Genomic DNA, 25,328 nt, shown 5'->3' with positions numbered 1-25,328 from the left:
TACCATATAGAGAAAATATAAATATGTATGAACTTACCATCATACTTTGCTAAGACTGCCTGGACATCTGCATACGCTTGCAGTTCCAACAAAGCCTCTAGCAGGTTTTCATGGATGTTGAACATGCTGAGCAGAGGAAACTCCTTCATCAACTAAAATCAATAACACATTAAAGGTTAGATTATTAACATGGAAAAGAGTTCCTTGTTCAACATGCATTAAAATAACCATTACCAAGTTAAAACCCCTCAGTTCCCCTTGTTCTTGGCTCTTTCCCAGACTTCACTATTATCTCAGAAATTTCTGAGCTCTTAAGGGACACTGGATCAGGTTTCTTGACAAGACATGCTTTGCATAGGATGTAATTAGCCAAATCCAAGAACACAGCTGCCTGAATACATAATTCTCCTTCAATTAACTTCTTCAAAGCGAAGAAGAATTATCTTGTACTGGAAAAGAATCTTCAACAATGTAGCTCCTGTATATCAGTAGTAAGTAATCCAGCACCTCTCTGGTATATTAGTAAAAAACCCAGAAAATACATTGAAAAAAAGAATAAAATAAAATATGAGAAGCATACATATATGCAACTACATTATCAAGTATATGATATTAGGATTTGTAATTGTGGATACTTTAGAACATAATTGCAATTGTGGTCAATATATATTAAAAAAAAGAAAGAAAAGGCAGCAACAATAAAGGTAAAGTTTATACAAATTAACACTATAATTAAAGAATCCATTTTATATGAAAAACTGAATGAAATGTGCAGTTAAAATAATCTAATCCTTTTTTGTGTAAAAAAAATATTTTACTTTATGACTAAACCTTTAAGAGATACCAGGTATTTATTCTTAGGTATCCTTAGTTTCAGTGTCTGCATAGATTCAAATCACTGAAGCTGATATTCTCTCGCATCTCCTTTTTGAAGCCACATTTATCAGAAGTATCCGTGTTTTTTTAATGCAGAATTGATTAATTTTTATTTTTTTATTGTCAGAGTGATTCTTTAAAGAACTGAAGTGCTAAAGGATCCTTGCTTCCTTGTGTCAGGGTTGTTATACCTTAACTGCTTACATGGTATATACGTTCATCACAAAAACTGTGTAGAACTAGGACAGCTGATATTCAGGAACTTGCAGGGGAACACTATCAGTTACAATCTCTCTGAGATGGTTTATGAGAACAGAAATACTGTAACAAGCCGAGTAAAGAAAATGATTCAAGGTCAGCCTTGCTCAGTTTGAAAATAGTAAGCTGGACCTGAAAACTCTGTCATGTAATAAACCCACCTTTGAAAATACAAATAGAGACACCAATGAGAACCAGCAAGTCTTAATCTCATGAACAGGCACCATAAATGAAAGGAGATTCAGCAAGACCTTTAGAACATGAGAAACAGGTAATGCACTAGAGCTTCACCATTGTGCTAAGGAAGAGACCTTAACAGGTAAACAGAGATGCAACACGCAGAGAATTTCTTCCTTGTGTTAATGGTCTACCATAAGCTAATGTAAGAAGTATTCTGACCTTACAGGATAAGTCTGCTTAAATTTGGCTGTCTGGATAGTACTGACTTTGTTGCAGTTTGAGGATTATTAAAATATCAAAAGCAATTATGGTAGCGTTTTGTTTAACTGATTTTTTAGATATATATATATATATACATACATATATATTTGATGCTAGTGGCATGGGGATGGTCATAAAACACCTAGTTTCAATGCTAAGAGCTAAACCTGTGAAAAAGAACACAAGCAAAACCGCGTAGTTTGCAGGCTTTTCTCCTTCTCCAGTTTTAAAAAAAAAAAATGGATCACACGCCTTCATGCTCATCTAGGTAAAGTGGAAGGATTTGGCAATAAAATACAAAGTTTAAGTCATTGTTCATGGAGAAAATAACTTCATGTGAAAATTCACATACTTGGATTCATCAGTTAAAGACCCAGCATCGAGCCCACTTCTCTTCATTCTTGTCCTTACTCACTCTTGCATTTTTAACAGAGGAAGCTACCATTTGGAAGGAAGAAGCATGACAGAATCTGGCCCTAAGTAAACAGTGATTTAAAGTTCAGAATGAACATATTGCAAAGAAACCCCTCCAAGGGATTAAGAAAGATTATCTCTGCTCATTGAGAATGAATAATGGCTGGCAGAATAACATTCCCTCCATCAGTGAAGAAAAGGGAAGAGCTGCAGTCAGTTATAGATGTACTGTGGCCAGTAAAAGCTCTTACTCTGGTTCCCCATTTCTCATTGACATCACTCACTGATTATTATTCTCTATTTTAATTAGGTTCTGTCAGAGTGATAAACCCTGCCTAAGACAGCAGCAGAATAAAGGTCACTGTCTGGACTGCCAGGCCTCCAAACTGACAAGGGTTAATATAGGTTTCACCTGGGAAAGGTCGAACGCTAAGAAGTCCAACCCAGTTATAATGAACTCTACTGATATTGTAGCTACAAAAATAAAACAACTCTAAGTAGCCGTTCAACTATTCAAACACTGACTATGCACAAATGACAGCATGTTTGCTATTAAAAAAAAAAAAAAGAAAAGAAAAAGGAGAGAGGACATGAACTCATTTCTTTGTCATCTCAGGATGTAGAGTACATAGTTTTCACTGCAAATAACTTTCAGTCACAGTAAAAATTTGTTTTTTGAGAAACTTCCCAGAAAGTAAAGCCACTTAGATAGAAGAATGTTATGACAGGTCATCTTTTAGGCCTCATAGCAGGGAAGGAAAAAAACTACTGCCACAAAAGTTTGTAAGGTGGGCCTGCTGGATGGTCAGGGCAGGCCAAATACTGCGTCATGCTGAGGAGCAACAGAGCACGCACTGTGAGCCTGAGCCTGCTCCCCCCAGCTCCCAGCAGACGGAGAAGAAGGCTGGCTCATGCTCCACACAGAGGTGGGATGATGGGCACGTTATCCCTGAACGTGAGATGAAGAACGCACCCTCGAGTTCCCCAGACTTGAACAGCAATGAGCTCTAATCTGGACTCTAGCTTAAGAGGCACAGACCTCCCTTTGCACCCAAAGATTTAGATTCTGTGAAGTTACAGACTAACATTTGCTAAATAGTTTGTCTTATCAATTTTAATTCTCTTTACGTCTTTACTGTAGCCTGAGAAATGCTTTCATTTGAGTGGCAAGTACTGCACTTAAAGGAAAGATTGAGGCTGTTATCTTCTTTCTCCACACCTTAAGATCTCAAGAGACAGTCATCCAACTCAGCACTCAAGATTTCTCACCAAAGCCGCTACAGCTTTTTACATGAACACTAGTTAGGACTAAAAGTTTCATTGCAAAATTCTGGTTAATTGGTTTCTCAGCTGCTATGAAAGACCTGTGCTCCACTAAGCAAAGCTTATTTTCATCCCATATGGAAAGTGACACCAAAGAGTTATGAACGTATTCCCCTACAACGCAGTATGTTCAAACATGTATTGAAGATATCATACCAAATCTACGTTCACAAGGATTTTACTTTGAACTTGTATTGGTCAAAATACTTTTTAGTGATGAAATTAAGACCTGGGCCTGGGTTAGCCTATATTCTATTCTAATTGCTCTGCCCTTTCGGGAGGAAATACATGTGGAAAGTGGACTTACTTTTCATTGAAAGATTCATTAGGTATACTGCAAATAAACAGAAATGGTAGCTTTTGCAGACAAAACAGTGCTGTTAACAGTGCTGTTAAACAGCAGTGCTGTTTAACATTTTTATCAATGATATAGACAGGGAAATTAAAGGCACCATCAGCAAGTTTGCGGATGATACCAAGCTGTGTGGTGTTGTCGATACACTAGAGGGACGGGATGTCATCCAAAGGGACCTGGACAGGCTGGAGAGGTGGGCCCAGGTGAACCTCATGAGGTTCAACAAGAGCAAGTGCAAGGTTCTGCACCTGGGCCGGAACAATCCTCGCCACCAATACAAACTAGGGGGTGAGGTGTTGGAAAGCAGCCCTGAGGAAAGGGACTTGGGGGTGCTGGTGGACGAGAAGCTGGACATGAGCAGGCAGTGTGCAGCTGCAGCCCAGAAGGCCAATCGCATCCTGGGCTGCATCAAAAGAAGCGTTGCCAGCAGGTCCAGAGAGGTGATTCTGCCACTTTACTCTGCTCTGGTGAGACCTCACCTGGAGTATTGTGTGCAGGTCTGGAGCCCTCAATACAAGAAGGACATGGACCTGATGGAGAGGGTCCAGAGGAGGGCCACAAGGATGATCAAGGGGATGGAGCACCTCTGCTACAAGGACAGGCTGAAGGAACTGGGGTTGTTCAGCCTGGAGAAGAGGAGGCTCCGGGGTGACCTAATAGCAGCCTTCCAGTACCTGAAGGGAGCCTACAGGAAGGCTGGGGAGAGCCTGTTTAGAAAGGCCTGCAGTGACAGGATGAGGGGAAATGGCTTCAAGCTGGAGGGGAACAGATTTAGATTGGAGATTAGAAGGGGGTTCTTTACTGTGAGGGTAGTGGAGCACTGGAACAGGTTGCCCAGGGAGGTGGTTGAGGCCCCATCCCTGGAGATATTCAAGGAGAGGCTCGACGAGGCCCTGGGCAACCTGGTCTAGTTGGGGGTGTCCCTGCTGACTGCGGGGAGGTCGGACTAGATGACCCTTGGAGGTCCCTTCCGGCCTGGGCGATTCTATGATTCTATGATTCTATGAATTAATAATTTTTAAATTTTTAAATTTTTAAATTTATCACAAATAATATTTTGGGAGTATAAGTTCTCAGAAAAATTCTGGAAATAAGTCTGACACAAACGGATATCTTATCACTAGTCCTGGGAGGGCCATATTTCCAGACTCACCCCAGTCCATATTGTAGGGTGTAGGTTCAATGATTTTGTGATGGATATGAAAACGTGATGATCACAAAAAATGCTTTATGGTACAAGGAAGTCCACATCTGATTTATTGGATGAAGAACAAGTTTTATCTTCCAAAGAACAGTTTAATGAAGAGGACTCCTTTCCCTGAGAATATTTCGGTCATCAGCATTTTCTCATTTAGATCTAATTTTTGAAACATTTTCAAGGAATGTAGCTTTAACTGTTGCATCCGTTATTCTCCCCGTGATAACATTAACATCATGCATCAATTAGCAATGAAACATTATTTGTGCAGAAAACAGCTTTAAGCTACAGCTTATGCCTATGACTAGACCATGGGACTCAAGGGAATACAGAGGTGGATAAATGAATGATCTTATATATAACCTGGTGGTGACACATTTATTCTTCATGCGCCTTATGGCTGTATGCACGGTCACACATTTTATGAGCAGTACTTGCAGCCATTCATTGCTGCTTATACTCATATCTTCTAAATAAACAAACATTTTTAGATCAATGTATTCAATTGAATTAATTCATAAATATGAAAACTGAATTCAGCCTACAATGAACAAACAACAACAAGAAAACAAGAGAAATTCAATGCAAACAGCAAAACTGTTACAACTTTAATTCCTAGAGTATCTGTTCCTGCGGTGGGTATCTCAAGTGGTAAATCTGTCTCCTAGAAGAGGAATGACTAAGGCTGCCATCTTTCAGGTGCAACTGTCCCCCACCATTGAAGAATCAAGCACACAGTATAGATAGAACTGTTATTTTCACAAGCACTTTGCATAAGCTCCTTTCTTGTATAGGACTTGTAATCTGTAAGAACTGTTAACTGAACAAGATAGAAAAGGCAAACCTCCAAGCCATTTCTGAGTAGAAAACCAGAAACCTCCATTTCTGTGGGCTTCACTGTCTACAGCTGAGCTTTCAGATGTCTAAGCTCTGGCTGGAGCTTACCTTGAGCTTAAGGCATTTGCAACGTGTCACTCCACGTTGACTCTCTGATGTCTAATAAGATACACTAATGTTTAGGTTTTTCTTCTGGCCAGGTCACTTGGCAAGGACAGAAGGGAAGAAACATTGTCAGTGGACTAAGGCTAGTTCACAAAAAGGCTCTGTTAATAATATCAGATTCTTAAAAATTAGGCTGACTCCTGGCCCTAAAAGGGTATCTCTTTCCAGCATGGTCTCATTGTCAGTGGGATTCATGAAGTAAACAGACACTCTCATAGCTCTCTCGAGTTGGAAAATGATCTGAAATACACTGGACCTAGCTGAAATAAAGTTCTGCCTAATTACAGCAAAAGCAGGGTTCTGTCATTTAATGCATTTCTCTATGTGCTAAGTTCCTTTTGGCAAATAACCACTGTTGGAAGCAGCTCCGCAGTTACTCTTTCACAGCTCAGAGAGGAGCTCGCAGCTCAGAGAGGATAGAAGCTAAGAAGCCAAATCCGCCAGATCCTGATTTTTTGGAGCTTGGAAACAATTAGCAGTAGGATCCACGTATTTTCTTCCATATATGGAAGTCAGGGAATTTGACATGTCATCTAATGGTTGAACTTCAGAGTGCTATAACAGAGACCCAGACCCAGTTTACACTAACTGTGGGGTGGCACAGGTATACAATTTGCAGACATTCCAATTTTAATTTGGCAAATGTCATTTTAGTCCTGGTCCTCCACAATATTCACAGACAACATGACTTGTCTTCAATGTGGGATTAACAATGAGTCAATAAATTGAAAAATATCGTACCGAATATGCAAACTCTAAGGAAATATGTTAGAACATGCAGCCTTTACATTGTGTCTCAGTTGGAGGATTAAAGGCTTCAGAGTATGACTTGAGTTCTTTAAGGAATATAATTTTGAAAATGCCATTACTTGGGCTGTGTTGTAAAAATGTACATATTTCAGGAATAAAGAGAACTTTAAATGCAGATGTGGCATGAAACCAGAAGAGTGCAAGTTGTTCCAGATGTACGTTTACTACTAAACAATCACATCAAAGTAGTAACAGTGATAAATTATAATAATTTTTGTTACATCACAGATTAGTAACTTTATAAAGCATGAAAATAAAGTCATTGCTCATAGCCATCTTCAAAAACATTCCTTCATTTGCATTACCCCAAAGTAATTTTTGCCAAAACTTTGCCATATTTTTAGAAGTAATTTTTTAAATGAAATTAAAGTGAGGAGATGATCTAGTAACTCAAAAATGAGCTAGGAGATTCCAGAGAAATAGAAGAGCATAATTGAAGGACAATACAAAGCCCCTGAACACGGAGTGATGCAAGAGGGCAAGACAAAAAGAAGTCCAAGTTACCAAGACTATGTGACTATATTTTAAGACTACATATGTCTTTATCAAGTAAAGGGAAGGGATGAACACCATCAGGGGAATCACAGGTGTCTCCGTTTTGTTTAAGATCCCATTCAAAAGAGAGATGTTCCAATCCAACCCTCCCTCTTACCCGCAACATGTCAATCTGTGACAAAACAAACTACATTTGAATATACAGAGAAATGGAAATGTTAAAGTCGGCATTTATCACTTGCTATTATTGCTGTGCTTGTGTGTCAGAACAAGAATTAACTGAAGATATTACTCTGTGAGGGTGATTGGCACTGTTCTAAAATGTACAGCTCTTGGTCTCTTTTAACTAAGAAGTCCTTTCCTTGAAATTTTAATAAATGGTACTTTAAATAACTGCTACAGATGTTAATGTAGCTAGAATCCCACTCAAGGCAGAGCAGCCTGCTTAACCTGACCTGTGTAGCACAAGCCAAAGAATCTGACTCACTAATCCTTGCCTCAAGCACAGAAGTATTTGGGAGAGACAGACAGTAGCTACCGAGGCAAGTAGCTGCAGAAGTTGTGTTGTTAAGTTTCTAGGGTTAGTAACATCTTCACTAGCATTTAGTACTCTCTTTGTTTCACACAGCTTGATAATTCAAGGTGCAGAACACTGTCCTGGCTACGTACCCAAGAGCAAATCAGCAATACACACAAGAATACAGAATTCAAGAGGATATTGAACAAAAAGCCAAATTCAAAGCCCAGCAAAAGAGGTTGCCAAGGAAGTATGCTAGATTTGCAGAAGCACCATACCAGCAAAAATCACTAATACTGCTAGTCATAAAAAGATAAAAAAACAACCTACCCATATCATTAAAACTGATTTAGTATGGTTGAGGACCCTTTTGAAGCCTTCAAGTGACATAAGTTTTAAAACCATTTTAAATACTCAGGGCATCATGAGTGTTTAAACAACTTACAGAATCACAGAATGATAAGGGACCTCTGGAGATCATCTAGTCCAAGCCCCCTGCCAAAGCAGGTCCTCCTAGAGCAGCTTACACAGGAACTTGTCCAGTCAGGTTTTGAATGCCTCTAGAGATGGAAACTCTACCATCTCTCTGGGCAGCCTATTCCAGTGCTCTGCCACCCTCAAAGTGAAGAAGTTCTTCCTCATGTTTAGATGAAACTTCTTATGTACAATCTGTGCCCATTTCCTCTTGTCCTGTCACTAGGCACCACTGAAAAAAGACTGGCCCCTTCCCCTTGACACCCACCCTTTAAGTATTTATAGGTGTTGATCAGATTCCCCCTCAGCCTTCTCTTCTCCAGACTAAAAAGACCCAAGTCCCTCAGCCTTTTTTCATAAGAGAGATGCTCCAGGCCCCTAATCATCTTTGTGGTCCTCTGCTGTACCATGCAGCCCATTGGTAAGCATGCAGCACTCTAACAATACAAACTGCCTTAGGTACTGATAATGCCTTAGTGTCTCCTGTAGCATAAAATATGCATTTAGAGATTGCAAACGGGCACCAAGATGAACACATAAACACATCCAACTGAAATATCTTCCGCAAGGTTCTCAAAAGCCAGGTACATAGAAGTAGACTTCTAGGTGCTTTACTGTGAGCTGAAGAGTAATTTCTCAGTAGATACGATTGATCCTAGAAATGAAATGTAGTAACCCTAAAAAAGTGTTTTGGTTTCTATCCTTCTCCAGAGCTGAGAAAAGACTTGGAGAGTTTCTTCCCTCCCTAAACCTCAGTAGTTTCTAAACAAAGCTCCAAAGCATGGGACAAGTTGCAATTCTACTGCTCTCAGAAACAGTTGTTAAGACTTCAAAGCAGTCTTCAGGGCCACATCGAGGAGATAAAGACATTCTAGAATGAGTTTCTTTCATCTTCTCTCTGAAACTGGAAGCAATTAAGAGCTTTTGTTCACTTTGTGCCCTAGCATGCCTTCTGCCTGCCACCCTTCTCTTTTCTAAGCATACATCACCCTCCGATGAAAGCTTGTTTCACAGTCCACATGTTCTCTGATGAAAGCTTGTTCCACAGTCCAAATGTTCTCCGTAACAATCCCAAGAAACTCAGATTAATTTGACAATTGACTTTCTTGCATGGTACATTTTAACCTGGATACTCCAGTAACCCAGTCAAGAGAAATAGTGTGTTGCTCTGCTCCTGAATTCAGTAGCGCAGTCACTGATCCACTCAAAAAGTACCAAGAGAAGTGCCTTTACACACCCTCCACATCCTCTCTGTTTTTAACCAATGCAAAACACGAAACACAAACCCTGCACACTTCTGTTTTCTTCCACTGTGATGGTGAGGGAATCAGTAAAGAGCAGGCAGAGAGCAGCTGGTACAAAAGGCCACCCCTGCTCATCAGTGTGTCGCTCCCAGGCTGTCCACAATAGAAGTTCAACATGATGGGATAATGAAGATTCCTCACAGCCACCACTAAGGACTTTCACCTTGGCACATATAAAATTTTCCAACTTCATTTAGAACACACCAGTTTAATTCCGCCTAACATAATCAGCACAACAAATAAAACAACCAGCACTGCAGACTTTCTCCTCAGGGACAGTAAAAGAGATCTAGTTCCCTCACAGACCATATCATGCTCTGTATAAACAGGAATGAAACTGGAATAACTCTGTTAGCTAGACTGGAGTTATTCCAACAATACACTAATCAAAATGAGATCATAAGTTAGCTCAATATATACAAATAGTGACAGCTGCTGGTTTCTATAGCAAAATATAGTAAATAATTATCATCAGAAATACAAGCAAAAGCAACACCTATGTGTGATTCAATTACATGCTTCCATGAAAATTACAGGTTCATAATTCTCATTAATTGAACTCAACTAAATGAATGACATCCAAGTAGCAAAGCCAGCAAAGTACTATCTCAAAATCAATCACAGAAGCAACAGAAATTCCAACCCAATTTTTTAAAATTAAAACTCCCTGTGTTTAAACAGTTTTTAAAACAGTTTAAAAAAAAAGTTTTAAATATCTTCAATATAATATGAAAGAATATCATTTTCCTATCAGCAGTGTAATAACCATAAAATCAAAATCTTATTTAAGTCACCAGCAACTCATTTTCTTTCCATTAAGGTGTTTTATGCAGGATCTCGGTCTTTTCTTACATAAAATTCAAGTAAGACAATCTAATCCATCAGTAATGTCCCCAAGATGGCCTCATATATGCAATGAATTAAACACTCTCAAATATTTTCTTTTTTCAAAGTGGCAAAGACTCACTACATCCCAATCATATTTCCCAGATGGTGTCATGAACCTCTTAACACTTCATTTCCATCATGCTTCATGTCTTGAGAAATCTGTTTTCAATCTTTCAAACACAAACAGGCCCTCCGCCCTCTGTCCCCTGATGCTAGATTCAGCTGTCCCCAGCCAACATATTCTTCATATTCTTTTTAGGGTGAATAAATTCATCTCCTCCCTCATCAATCACATAGAAACCTTCAATGACACATTCATGTTCTTCAAACTTCTTCATAAGTATATTATTTATGGCTTCTATGAAGAAATGGAGGATATGCATTCATCAGAAATAAGTAGCTCCAAATCAGTCTAAAAAAAGCATCTGCAAAGCTGACTTGACCCTTCTCTTGCTCCCAGCGTACTGGAGTTGTGACCTAGAGATACTGCCGCTTTTATATTTCTGGGGACCTGCTAATTCTCAGCTCTGCCTGCTCACAATGAAAAGCTCTAGAGGCGTTTGGCTCACTGTCTGTATGTGGAAAAATACAGAATGCATTGATCCGAGTTGAAGCTCTAGAAGCCGAAACTCTGTCTTTGTACCTCCTTTGTCCTGTATCCAGTCCTTTCATTTTAGCAAAACATTGCTATTGAGAAGAATGTTTTCCATCCCCTCAGGTATCTAACAAACGACGACTTTGGGTCTCCCTATCATAGTTGCCTTTCAAGATCCACATTGTACTTAATTTCAACAACACACAATTTTCTCTCTAATGGCAGAATAAGCCATCCATTATTATCAAAGCATTCTGGGTCTCACTTTGCATAAGAAACCTAGGACTAGATGGACCACCCAAGTCCCTGAATGCAGTGTTCTGCATACACAATCAACCATACATATTGGCATCAGCAGAAGGCAGCTTCACAGAGTATCTGCTCCATATCGCCCGATCTACAAATCACAAAACACATTCAGCAGCCCATAGTAAGCTCCAGAAGTTGCCATAATTATGATGTGTGACGTCTGAATGTGAAATGCAAAATTTTAATCTTTCTTGTATATTGATGCCAGAACTTAGAATTGCAGTGTTTGTCCACAAACATTTCAGTATTTGTCCCAGAGCACACGTGTAACAAAATTCATGAAGAATCATGTGGAGCTGGCTGGACTGAAAACAACGTTTTTGAAATCAACATTCTCCCTGCTGACCACAAGACTGCAAAAAACAGGTCTTTCTTCCTTGCCCCCCTCTCTCACACTCCTAGCTGTACAATGGCGGGTTTTGACAAGTTCTTTTTCAACACCTCTGTCTGGGAGCCTAGTGATTCCGGGGAGTGAGAGCTGTGTGCCTGAAAAACCCCAGCTAGAGACAGGAAACGGAGTTACTCACTGCTTGCCATCTGGTACATTATTTAGGATGATGACCTGCACTATTATGGTGAACTCTGCTCAATGTTGTCTGAAAATACTCCTGAGTGCCCCAGTACCAGAAGAAGATGCTGGGTGCTGGACTGCAAGCTGGCAGACATACATGCCCTGCTGCTGTTGATGCAAGTGCCTAAGCTCCAGAGAAAGTCACTCGCCTTTTTACGTTAAAATTCCTACTGACTTGCAGCAAAAATTTCCCTTTTCACTAGGCAAGTTTTGGCACCATTCCTCTGAGCTGCCTAAAGCACATTTTAAAGGTTCTTCATTCTGGTCTGGGATTCCATTTTGTGCATTTAAAATTTAGGTCCTTTATCTTAACTTGCAGAACTCTCTATCTTGCTGGATTCACCTCTACCTCACTCTTGTGGGAGCCAGTAAATGAAGTGTAAGAAAGGAGAACACGGGAAACTGATAAGCAGTTTTACCATCATCTGCCTAGAGCTCTAGGGCTCCATTCCTCCTCCTGTCACAGACTCGCTAACTTGGGCAAGGCAACACACCTCCTCAAAGAATTGTGCTTCTCATCTGCATTCAGGGGATCTCACTTGAAGAAATGCTGGGCATTTGCAGCTATGTCAAAAATTGAGCGTTTTACATACTTGAAACATATACAGTGCCTTATGTGGACAGCTGTCCCTCCTGCCATCCTCAAAATAGCTACTGTTCAGCGCTTCAAAGCTTTGTAGCTTCTGTCTTGTGACTACCATTGGTAGCCCCCGTCTTGTGACTACCATTGGTAGCTCCCCTGCCTATACAACAGGGATACAATCATCCCCCATCTCAGAGGGAAATCAGTTCATTACAGATTAATTACTTGCTTTTGACTTCTCAGTAATAGGTTTTGCATGAATAAAATAACACTGTCCTCAGGTCTGAATAGCGTGACATAAACAATGCACAGAGCCAAACTACAGCTTTGCAAGGAGGAAACAGAATACTTAAGACCTGTTTATTGTTAGCAGCATCCATTACGTGCTTCAGAAAAAAAATTATGTAACTTCATGATCAAATAATTAAAGACTGCACTGTACCAGGATGGGAAATTCAGTCTGTACAGGCAAGCGTCCATCTGGTATTTTATGATTTCATAATGTTGCTTTTGCAACGTTATAAATGATCTCTTAACTTTTATGTACATTACACATACAAAATTACTATCAGTAATGCTGCATGCAGCAGGAACGGATGCTAACTTGTAAGCAAATGCGTACCATTTCTATGCTACTATTATCTAAGTATCACATGCGAAACAAATCCAAACTCACATCTCTCATCATTTTCACTGCTTCCCTGGTCCTTCCCAGCTTTCTTGCACACATTGCCAGCCTCCTCTTAATATAAACTAACACATTGGTGTCCCTTCCTGTATAAGAGGAAAAAGAAACAGCATTAAGATTAAAAAAGATAAAACAAAGATTCGTTTAATATTCCAACACAAAAGGAAACATAGTTTTCTTGCAATTTTTTTTATTTGCTATAATCAATGCTTTCACAGTAATTTCAATTAAAAAGTTATGAAATTCTGCTGATTTAGATGTGGCATAAAACCACTGGAATCAGTGGCATTTCTCCAGATACATAGTGGTATAAATAAGGACCCATGGATTGGCCTTACACCTATGAAATATAAGCAGATCTGAAGGTATAGAGAACGCTATAGGGCACAGACCATCAAGTAATCAAGTGAGGCAAGGAGAATCCCCATCAAGTTGACATTGGCACAAAACTCTCTGGCCACACACAGAGCAGTAAGTTACTTACCAATTCACATACACAGTTAAGACAAGGGCATCCGTGAAAATACACATTATATCCTGCCTTTTTTGCAAGTTATGAGGTACATGTTTTTTAATAGCAGATGCAGCGAAACAAATCCTCATCCTCTAACAGTTTTTTCCCTTAATAATTAGAAGAAAAGAAGTACAGCCTGAACTTTCCACTGACAGAGCCTTTACTTGTTACCCAATTATCATCTGCAAATTCTTCACACTGCTAATTATGGATGGCAAATTAACATGACAGTCCTATGTGCTAGAAGACACCCTAACAGCAAAGATGACAGAAACTAAACAGCTGTAATAATTGTTCTCTTAGAGAATTCTTAATTGTTTCATTTCTCATTCTCTTCCCTATAATTCCAGTGTGAACTCTTAACATGTTTCTGGACCAAGAGGAAATGGAATCATCTATAAAATTACCATCTCATGAAAATACAAGACACCTGCTACAAATTATCTTTGTGTATAGTGTGCAGTCTGTAAAGATTTAGTCTGTTCCTAACATTTGCAAGTCTTTCATAATAAGAACAAGATGTGCATTGAAAACATTCCAAGTACCTACAAATTGTTTTAAAGCTGTGATTACAATTTTCAGATAGATTAAGCAGCAGGTTGAAAGGTCTGACTTCAGAAGAAAAAATAAATAAGGGAGGGAGGGAATTTCTTTAGCTGTATTTCATATTATGTAATTTCTTATCTCTATGTTGATTCCTATATATTTAATAAACAATTAGTTACATCTGTTTCAACATGTTTATGTAGCATAACTAAGAGGTATACATTTCAGGCCAAGCTCCTTTTCAGTCCTTTCAGAAAGAATTGTCAAAAGGAATTCACTTACTATTAAATCAAGATAACCTTTCAGGCCAAAATTTTTTGAGGTGACTAGTGATTTGGTGTGACTAACATGAGCCACCTTAAAAAGAGATCTCCTGCACTTTCTGTAAACTAACACCTTTTGGAAGAGACTAAGTTGGGTACTTAGAGTCACTACTTACTCTTAAAATCCATGGTCTAACACAAAATACTATATGAAGGAGATGGAACACATGAATAAACAGAAATATAAAGGAATATTTATATTTTATATATATATATATAATCTGTTGTTCAAGAAATTACTTTGAGTACTCCAGCTGTAAAAGATGAAATGCCCACTTATCATCCCGACATCGACTTCAAGAACCAGAAATAGAACGACAGACATCTCAGAATCATGGAGTAACTGCAACACATCTGTTCATGGTGTTTCCTCTCTAAAGAGAGCTGAGCTCTCCACCTTTGTAAACCATGCACAAGTCCAGCACATAATCAAGAGAATTCTACTTGAAGCCCCTGTGTCCAAGGCACCTTCCAAAGCTAGAACTTCTCTAACTTCTGTGGGTGCACACTGACATTATGAAGGTGAAGCTGGGTGGTATAGAGAAATGTGACAATCTGGCAGCCACTTTTCAGCCCCTCCTGCTCTGTGGCAATGCACTTAATTTTGCGATTCAACTGGTTGTTTCCTCCACTGTGGTATTGAAGGTTCAATAATATTGAAGGTGTCAAAAATGATGATGACAGTAGCCATCTAGCACACACAGGTTACAAAAATACCATACTTGCATTTGCCTGCACAAACTTAACCAGGTTATCCTGGACATAAGCATCATGACTGTGTTTAATTACTCTTATTGTGCATTTTTCATAGAATCACTGCCATTTTCTGTTCACAGACAACCATAAGCCTGCTAAAGCCTGAAAATTGCTTCAAGGGCTCAGCTGCTCTATATTTTTATTTTCTCAAAAACTAAGTAAATAATCCTAAGTATCATTTTCTAACCAACAAATGTTCAAAATACTACCCCAGGTTTTCAGGTATAGACTTGTGGACACTTTTGAAACCAGAGATCACAGACAATTTCACTATGTACAATTTTTATCAGCAATCTTCAAATTATGTGAGATCGCCAGAGGCTGTGAATTCAGGTCCTGAGAAACCCGAAAATGCCAAAGGATGTTAGTACTTGCACTTATGTAATTAATTGGTATTATTTTTGCCTGAGGTAGCCATTGTAGACTAGAAATATCTTAGACTGTTTGCTTTATTTATCTTTTTGTTCGTTTACCGGCAGTAAACCTTCATGTATTTCCTTAGGTTTAAGAAGCATCTAATAAATATCATCACAGCAGCTAACTCTGCCTATTCAAATCTTTAAAAAAAAAAAAAAAAGTAGACTTTTAATTAGAGCACTGTATTATTCCAGTTGTTAATTTTTATGTTTCTCTGACCTTTCTTAATTTATGCAACTAACTTTTCAAATGTCACACTGGTTAATGGGTCTCATTAACTTTTACACAGAACAATGCGGTGCACTTATTTACCCTCACAGCTGATGGAAAAAAGCTGGCAAAGCATGACTTTGCTCCTGTTTCCATCATTCTTTACTGCCTTTTCACAACATGAGCCCATGTTTTCAAAATGGCTAAAGGCACTTCAGTGCAAATTCCTAAACCAGCACCCAGCATTTCCTGAATATCAGATGTTTTTTGGCTCTGCTACTTTTTCTTTTCTGTTAAATACATGCTACAATATTTTCTGCCAGGACAAAGAAAAGGTGCATCTGTAATCTGCACATTGCTAGCTCAGAAACAGAATCAAGTGAAAACAGAAACAGAATAGTCTGGCTCTAAGGCCATATTCCAGTCAATGTTAAATACTGAGTACATACTTCTGAGAGGGGGGAAAAAAACCCCAAAAGCCAAAGAACTCCCTGAAACTTCTATCCCTTTAGAAATGGATATTCCCTCCAAAGAAACTTACTGTGTTGGGCTTCATACTGGGCACCATGGTGCTGTAACTGCTGACTGCGCCTGTAACAGCCCTCTCCAGCTTTCAGAGCTTGCTTGAACAGCTTCTCTGCTTCTACAATCGTCGTTGCTTCCTCCTCAGCCAAGAGAATATAGGCAGTAGCACACCTGCAAAACATGAGAGGAAAAGCCATGGAGATGCTCTGACAAGCTCTGGGTGGTCCTGCTTTGGCAGGGGAGTTGGACTAGATGATCTCTATGGTCCCTTCCAACTCTAAAAATTCAGTGAAATTCAGTGAAAGTTTCATGAAGTAAAAGCTATACAAAGCCATGCAGACTGCCAAAGATATACCAAATACAGAGGCAACGGGGTTTTGTCCATACACCTTTTTAATGAACTATTCTGATGAATAAATATTTTGGCAATCAGATCAAGATTCTCAATTGTAGGTTACTGTATCACTCAGCCATCTGAGTAAACCTACTGATAACTGCCCCAGAAAGTAAAGCACTGTCTCACTAAGCAACCATGGTGTACATCGCTAAAACTCCTTCTGGAAACCAAGACTGGTTTTATGCACTATTGCTTTAACACAAAATGTCTCCATTACTGAACTGGTATGAAAAGAATCAACAGACCTATAACACTTGCCATATGCAAAGAACAGATTATGAATGTAATTGCAGAGATTAAAAAACAAAAACAAATTCCTCCTCTCCCTCCCCAAAAACAAACAAAAAACAAACTAGGAAAGCAGCTGTAGAAATACACAGAAAGGTGAAATGTGTGGTAGGAGTCACCTTATCCAGCTTTCAGCTGCCTAATTGAGATCTCTTAACTATCTATGCCCCTAAGCCTCCATCAAGGAGGATCTTCACAAAGCCATTCATTGCACATGTTTAAACATCTCTCTAAGAACAGCGCGAATGGCTGAATGGAGGTGCTTCTCTCATTGACTGCAGAGTGAGCTCAAGGCAATACTTTATACTCCATGGCTGCAGTTTTAGCAGCTCAAGTTAGGTGGGATATAACCTTTTGACTTCCTTCTGATACAAAGCAAACTGCTGATAAGATTCTTCTTTACACAGAAATAGAATCGGGCTGCAGCTGCCTCTAGTTGCATTTCACAGAGTCATCAGCTGAGGAACAGGAAACAACTGGTCTGGGTGAAAAAAGAGATCCCAGGAACCGGTACTTGCTGTGGGCCACCCAGCTGGAAAGCAGGCTGGCAGAAAAGGGCTGGGGGGTCCTGGTGGACACCGAGTTCAATGTGAGCCAGCAATTTGCCCTTGCTACAAAGAAGGCTAATGACATGCTGAGCTGCATTAGGAGGAGTGTTTCCAGCAGGTTGAGGGAGGTGATCCTTCCCCTCTACTCAGCACTGGTGAGACCACACTTGAGCTCCTCAGTACAAAAGGGACATAAACACACTGGAGAGAGTCCAGCAAAGGGCCATGAAGAAGACAAATGGACTGGAGCATCTCAAATACAAGGAAAGGCTGAGACAGCTGGGATTGTCCAACCTGAAGAAGAGAAGGCTCAGGGGGGGATCTCATTAATATTTGTAAATACCCAAAGGGTGGCTGCAAAGAGTATGGAACCTGGCTCTTTCTAGTGGTGCCCAGTGAGAGGACCAGAGGCAATGGGCACAAACTGAAACACAGAAGGCTCCATCTGAACATCAGGAAACATTTCTTCACTATAAGGGTGACCAAGCACTGGCACAGGTTGTCCAGGGAGTTTGTGCAGCATACCTCCTTGGAGATATTCAAAAGCCATCTGCACATAGCCTTGTGAAAGGTGGCCCTGCTTGATCAAGGGGGTTGAACCAGATGACCTCCAGAGGTCCCTGCCGATGATTCTGTGATATGTGAGTAGAACAGGACAGGTCTACAGCTCACTTCTGCAAAAGCCTTCTATGCTACATGTTGCCTCAGTTGAACTGCTGTCCAGGAATAAACAATTATTTTTCTCCTTCTGATGAAATATGTGAAGGACAATTTGTAAGGCACAAGTTTATGGAATTCTAGAATGCAGCAATCTCTGACAGCAACCTAAGGGATTCTGTCCACTTTATGCACTTTGGCTATACTTACACAGTTTGCCATGCCAGTAAAGCATCACAGTATTAAGTTTATTGTGGGATCTCAGAATACTACGTTTCTCATTGAGAAAATAAATAACGGACTCAAAGACTAAAAGTCCCAGAAAATTACATCATATTCTTTCACACTATGAAACAAATATTTCAGAAGGTGTTTATGAGTCCCTTCTTTCTTGCCTCTGTTCAGGATGACTGAGAAATCCAAAAGGGAACTCTCCATCCCATAAATGCATATTTCATACGCTCATCAGGAGGCAACTTAATTAACACTTCACTAAGCTGATCCAAAACGCACTGACATCAGTGGGAAGACTCCCATTGTCATGGCTGCCCTAAGGATCTTCTGGGTGGCTAGCACAACATGCAGCTGTGCTTTTTTCCTCCCATTGTAGGCCCTTCTGTGACAGGCCTGTAATCATGGTTAAAAATTACTGCAGCAAACCCCCTGCCTTAAGCTATCATCAAATGGATTTTTAAATGACAGGAAATAAATGTTAATGCTGTTGTCACTCACTCATTCAATTCCAATGCTTCATGTGCTGCAGAAATTCGGGCTTGGGGATTTCTCTCTCTCCAGGCTTTCTGCATTACTATTCAATAAAAAAAGCAGAACAGGGCCACATCAGTCATTACAGCGTTAACAAGGAGAATCTACTGCATTATAACAACAGAATTTATTGCTCTCAGAGCACTCACTCCAGAGCATTTCAAAGAGCTCAGTGATCACTGGAAAGATACATAATCAACATGAGCTTTTGTCCCAAATACTCAGCTTTAGTCTTTCATTTAATTACACTTTTTTTCCATGGGAAAATCTGGCTGAGAGATCATGCCATCCGCACTGTCACATACAGAGGTGATAACCAGCTTTTTCCTCTTGGGGAAGTAGATTCCACAGGGCACAAAAGAATACAAGGATAGTTGGGATTCTTTTTCTAGTTCCTTAGTGTGCTGTTGCTTTAGCTGAATGTTAAATGGATACAACATGCAGGCTAATCAGATCACCTCATAATTAGCCCACAGAGTTCAGAATATAGGATTCGTGTTTATTGTGAGTCAAAAAAGCACAGTATATTCCCCTTTGTAATTATGCCCCCAGAGTGGAGTGCCCAACTCTCAATATCTCTCCTTTCCCAAGAGACAAAGAAGATCATTGCACGTTTTCAGCAGAACCAAAGTTTGCATGTGGACTTAACAGTAAAGGCTTAATACAACTAAAGCTGCTTACATCAAATTCATTTGTAAATGTGTTGTTTCCATTTTTTACAGAGCTTCTAACTACATTAGGGAATGAAAGTTTTACATAAGATCTCTCTCTTCTATCTATGTAGACTAAACAGGACCTGGATAATGTAACTTAACAAACTACACTGCAGCTGGAACCAAATTAAACTATGTATGAAACTGCAAGAAACAGGAAGAAAAATTAAGTCTTTATACTTGCAAACAGTACCTTGAATGACTTCACCAAGAAAGCAGAACAAAACAATGACACAATTTACATAGTTTATACATGTATAGATATTTGTTCAGATCTAGAATACTACAAAATTAACAGCAACAGCTTTCCAGGCAGGAGCAGACTTTTGCCTTTCCTTATCTACCCAAGAGAACTATGTCTGAGTGCATTTTTCTTGCATCGGTTTAAAACAATCATTAACCTATTAGCAAAAATAGTTGTTCACAAGGTCTCTTACTAGCGTCTGCAGGCCGTAAATGATCCGTGTCACATGTAAAGAATGTCTGATGGTCTTGTGCTGAAAGATTCATATCGTAGTAAGTCAAAGGTTCTCTCCCTGTTACCCACGTATAGCTGCAAACATGCCAACAAAGAGACATTTTGGTTAACGAGGTCACGTTTGGCAAAATGAATCTAGAAAAGAATCCTAGACATTAGAGATGGGCATAACCCACCAAGTTCACCCAGCCAATTTCCGAACCAACATACACTGCATTTCACTGTACTGTGATGGAGCAACCTAAGCTAGTTAGCTTAGTTGAACCTAAGCTAATGAGGATGCTGGAAATGAGTAAAACATTCAAACATAAAGACTACATGAAACCTAGATGTAACTCATTAGGTTGCTTGCGATACCTCTTTTGAACACAATTACTGTATTAACAGTATCAGGTATACTGCACTTAGGTTTTCCATTTTTTTATAAGATCACCAAAAATTGCAGAAATAACAACTGCATGAGCATGAATTTAAATTCCTTTTAATTCAGAAGCATTTTACAAATGACAGAAAGACCTGGCGTGAGCATGAGTCCACAGCTGTTTTTGTGATTCCATCTCTGAGTTAGATTAACGGAAAAGTACAATTAAGGTCCTTAACCCAGTACCATGCCTGAAACTGTAACACTGTAACACTTACCGATTATATTCCGCTCCTCTGAACAGATTTAAAGGATTTCGCCAGACTTTGCATTCTGTCGTAAACAGAAAGACACAATAATGAATCTCTTCCAAATTAAAATGGTACTTGAGGTTTATCAGAAACATCAGTCACCTTCTAACAATCCTTATCAAATAACCTTTTTTTTTATAGGTGTGTGTGGAAAAAAATAACCAAGACCATGGATATGCTAGTAACCAGACTGTTATTCCCTTTTTAAATAATAATTTCATTACAAATTAGTGTCAACAAATGTTTTAATTCCAGACAAATAACCACTAACAGAGCTCCAAATGCCAGATGAAAAGATAATACTGATTAGTGCCAAGACTCACATTTACCATAATGCAGAACTGAAGAGGGATCATGCAGGGTTACTGCACTGAAAAACAGCAATTAACTCAGTCCTACAGACTTGCTATTTCTACCGAAAAATTTCACTGTCTATTTAATACTGTAAATCACTGAGAATCTCAGCTAGAGTTGCCAAATTCAATTCCTCCTGAGTTTGTGAAGTAAAAATCCATTACAACATCTGCTGAACTTAGTTAAGTTATAAGCATCCCAGGCTGTCAAAGGATGCTGGATTGGCAGAGAAAAGTTCATTGCATTGCAAAGGTTTGTGAACACTAAAAGCCATTTCATGCATTTCTCTTGGAGTGGGCAGAACACAAATTCATCATCACACAACAGGTAGGAAGGAATAAGAAAATCCACAACAATGTAATTTAGAACAGAATTTTAAAAAACCCACGAACTCAAACCAATCACAAAGATCAATTTCTATGGCTTTTGAAAAGGCGAGGTCTTGATTCTGGCTTTTCTTCCTTTAATTTAACATGAGATTCATTCTCTTCAGCAAAGACAATTCACTCCAGTGAAGGTAAGACCAGAATGAACCCCAGTACCTGCACAAAGACCCACCAAGAGGCAGCATATCGTTCTATCACAGATCTGCTACTGGATGACCCCTCACATGGTGCTCTGCAAAAACACATCAGTAGCATCGGCCCTGCAGCATTTCACCAGCTGCTTTCCACCAAAAGTCAATCAGCACATTTTTCCCTATGAAATGTATGACCGTTTCTGAAGAGATCACAGCCTGGTGGGATATGGAGTTAGCAGGGCATCTACCCTACTTTAAACAACATTGGTAAGTTTATGTCTGTTTCATTAAAGAAAGAGACAGAAATACAGAATAGCAAGTCGAGCCCTTCTCTTTTCCCATGGAGCTAGCTCCCACTTCTGAGTATGAGGCTACAGTGGCATAGAAAAAATGCATTTTGTATAAACTACTTGCAATAACACCACGACACCTGTGGCTACACAAAAACCAGTCAAGTGGCAGAGGAAGTGGGACCTCAGCTTGGTGTCTACATCACCTAACATGTATGGAACAGAAACACAAGAAAGGGAAGATGTTTGGGAAGAGACCATTGATTATACATCTGCAGCTTTCAACCAGCTACTCCAGTAGGTAGCTAACATTAGAAAGCTCCACTGGTTTATTCAGCAGAAGTGCTCTTTTGACATTCATCCATTCTGTTGTGCAGCCAGGGGGTACGGCTGTTTGACAAGCTTCAATCTGACAGTTTTTACACAATATGACTTTGAAACCATAGTAAATATTAAATAAACATCAGTCTTCTCAGTTCCAGAGGCACAATTCAATGGCTTGGCTTACTCTATTTGCAACCAACAAGATTAGGCAACAACTATTTGATCACAGCAACACCAATCTTTTTGCTCATCTTATTTAAATGTAAGTGGTTATACATCCCAAGTGTGCAGTACTTCAGCACTGCAGCGGGGAAGGGGGGAATTGAGGAACATAAAGGGGAAAAGATGAAGGGATTTTATTACCACCTCCTCTCCTGTGGGGTAGTTTGGCATCTGTCTGCCTAGTTAAACATGATGTGCTCTTTGTTGCTTTTGTCTTGGTGTCTGCTGATACCATTGTCTCAGTACATCAACCATTCTCCTGACCTTTCTGATGACAAAGGTATCTACTGCAATATTCCACCATAATCAAACACCTCCATAGGAAAACATGGCGAGCCAAGTGGAAAAGCCATCTTCACCTTGTTGGATAGTGGAGGAAATATCCCAGTGTTGATGACGGTAAACTGAAAAGGTTGCCTTTTCTGTAACATTACAAACTAATAATATAACTATGTCCTTATTTTATATAAACAATTAGGATTTACTGAAGATTAATCTTTCAGCTCCTGGCCCAGAGACACTGTGTCCCAACTCATAGACTCGAGTGCCAATGCACTGAAAGCAAACACACTCCTTCACTACTTCTTCATATGAGGAAAGTCAGGATGCTTGGGTGAACCTTACTAGTCAAAATACCGTGCCTTCTGCTTTAAAATGATGGGAGTTATTCCAGAGCTGCTGAAGTGTGATGGAGTGCACTGAGGAGTGCACACAGGTGTTTCCAAGCCATCCCATGCTTTCTGCCAGTTCACCCAAATCTAATATCCTAGCCCATGCGGTGCTGCTATTCACAGCCTCTCCTGAGATGGGAATGGCAACAGCTGATTTTGCTGTGCTACATGGAGGCTTCCCTAAGTAGAAACAGCCAGAAGAGAGCAAGGGTTTCTGAGGCCACCTGTTTTATGTAACTTGTGAGTTCAAAGCTAATTTTTGTTTGCTTGTTTTCATGAACACTGAAGAGCAGAAGTAAAATTTGCCAGGTATACACAGGCACCTTGGCTGCTAAACAATAATGTTTTCTCCATAACTGAACATGGGTTTCATTCATTCACTTTTTCTGTAACAGGACTCAAGCTGCCTCGGTTTGAAACTGACATCCTTCCCTCCATCATATAACAGCTGATCTCTTCTGATTTAACACTGTCTTTTTCACCAGAGCAAGCAAATTTGTATTCACTATAATAATATATAAACGCATAGCAAAAATTACAACTCATACATTTATACCACTCATGTAAGGCTCCCAAAATACCTCCTCAATCATATGTTCATTCAATCACATGCACTAGAAAAGAAGCCCCAGAGTGTCAAGGTCAACTTTAAAGGCTTGCGTGGCTTAGGGTCAGACACCTTTAGCCTGACTGGTGGCACCCACTCCCTGCACTGAAATTCATTGGGGCTGTGAATGCCTGGAAGCTCATGAAAATCGAGCCTGAAATGCCTGAAATTGGGCCCCCTAAATTTGAGGCCTTTTTTAAAAAACCTGACTGTGTTATAACTTGCCCAAAGTCACAAATCAAATCGGTAGCAGAGTCAGGAACAGAACAAGCCCTTAAGCTATTAAAAGCCACTATGCTTCCACTTACTAAAGTGAAATCAAATGTTGTTTACATACTACTTATATGGTCTAAAAAATAAAGTAACACAAAAGCAGATGGGCATTCCCAACATCTTTTTCTGATTCTTTTATTTACAACTTTGTTATTATCCAAAGGAATGTATATAAAAATACTGTCTGCCTTTAGAAATGATACTGCAGAAACTGCACGTGCAATTTAGCAGGGCTTTCTGAATCAAGGGGGGGAAAGGGATGCGTTGGCAACGCCGCCTGAGCAACGAGCACGGCATGAATTTGGGAAGGTATAACCTGCCTGAGCAGCTCTGCCTTTTATTTGACAACAGAGCGAGTTTAAAGGAAGCTTTATCTGGTTTCACGGCTCAGCAGGAGATGGTATTTGTACCACGAGCCTCCAGGGGGTCAGCCAGGGCGCTGCCATGGGGGAGCGTGGAGCCTGTCACCCTTGGCAGGAGGGCAATGGGGGGGTTGTTTTGGGGCAGGAGGGCTGGCTGCCCACCAGCTGAGGCTGGGCCACCACCCAGCAGCTTTGCCACCACCAGCCGGTGGCTCCTCTCGGGGGATACAAAGGGCCATTTCCCCCCGCACCGAGTGACCCAGGGCACGGGAGGAGCGAGGCCGAGACCGCCTGAGGGCCGGGAGCCGCCCTCCCTCCCGCCGTTCCCCCCCCCGCCCCTCACCTGAGACGCTCTGCCGGCTGGAGTCGGCGTCCCCGTTGGCGGCGCTGGCGGCGCTGGGCGCGCTGTTGTCCACCCCGCCCAGCAGAGGGCGCAGGTGGCTCACCGAGACCTGCTCGATGAAGGAGGTGCCGTACTTGCGGAAGTACCACCACTCGAAGATCTGCAACACACAGGCGGCGCGCGCCGCGTCAGCCACCGGCCGTTAACGGCTGCTCCCCCTCCCCTCCGCCCCAGCCTCCCTCAGCATGGCGCCGCCGCCCTGACAGGGAGCAGGGCCGGGCGGGCAGCCTCCCGCCTCACCTCCACGGAGGCACCTGGCGGCGGCTTCCCCGCCCGAGGGGCCGCCGGGCCCGTTCGCCTCACAGCGGCCCGCCGGCCTCCCTCCCTCCCTCCCTCCCGGCGGCGCACCGAGAGATCCAAGTCCGTGCCGAATCTGGCAAAGCGCTTTAAAA

At 40.6% G+C, this 25,328-nt stretch overlaps 1 protein-coding gene across 4 annotated transcripts in view; it reads right to left on the bottom strand.

The window, feature by feature from the left end:
- Nucleotides 1-25,328, bottom strand: part of ST7 (suppression of tumorigenicity 7) — a 151,945-nt gene that overhangs the window by 34,405 nt on the left and 92,212 nt on the right. For 3 of the 4 annotated variants that reach the window (XM_014964264.1, XM_014964265.1, XM_014964266.1), the window contains exons 4-9: nucleotides 20,878-20,932; nucleotides 20,198-20,313; nucleotides 19,015-19,090; nucleotides 16,409-16,563; nucleotides 13,090-13,187; nucleotides 38-152 (exon numbers count right to left, since the gene is read on the bottom strand). In XM_014964264.1, the coding sequence (XP_014819750.1) occupies nucleotides 38-152; nucleotides 13,090-13,187; nucleotides 16,409-16,563; nucleotides 19,015-19,090; nucleotides 20,198-20,313; nucleotides 20,878-20,932 (615 nt within the window). Of the gene's footprint in view, nucleotides 1-37; nucleotides 153-13,089; nucleotides 13,188-16,408; nucleotides 16,564-19,014; nucleotides 19,091-20,197; nucleotides 20,314-20,877; nucleotides 20,933-24,876; nucleotides 25,034-25,328 lie in introns of those variants that run through there. The other variant, XM_014964267.1, reaches the window with a different exon arrangement.

This window comes from Calidris pugnax, unplaced genomic scaffold (assembly GCF_001431845.1).
Source record: "Calidris pugnax isolate Ruff unplaced genomic scaffold, ASM143184v1 scaffold44, whole genome shotgun sequence".
NCBI lineage: Eukaryota > Metazoa > Chordata > Aves > Charadriiformes > Scolopacidae > Calidris > Calidris pugnax.
Note: the sequence above shows the minus strand (reverse complement) of the source record. Positions and strands in the feature narration are given on the sequence as shown.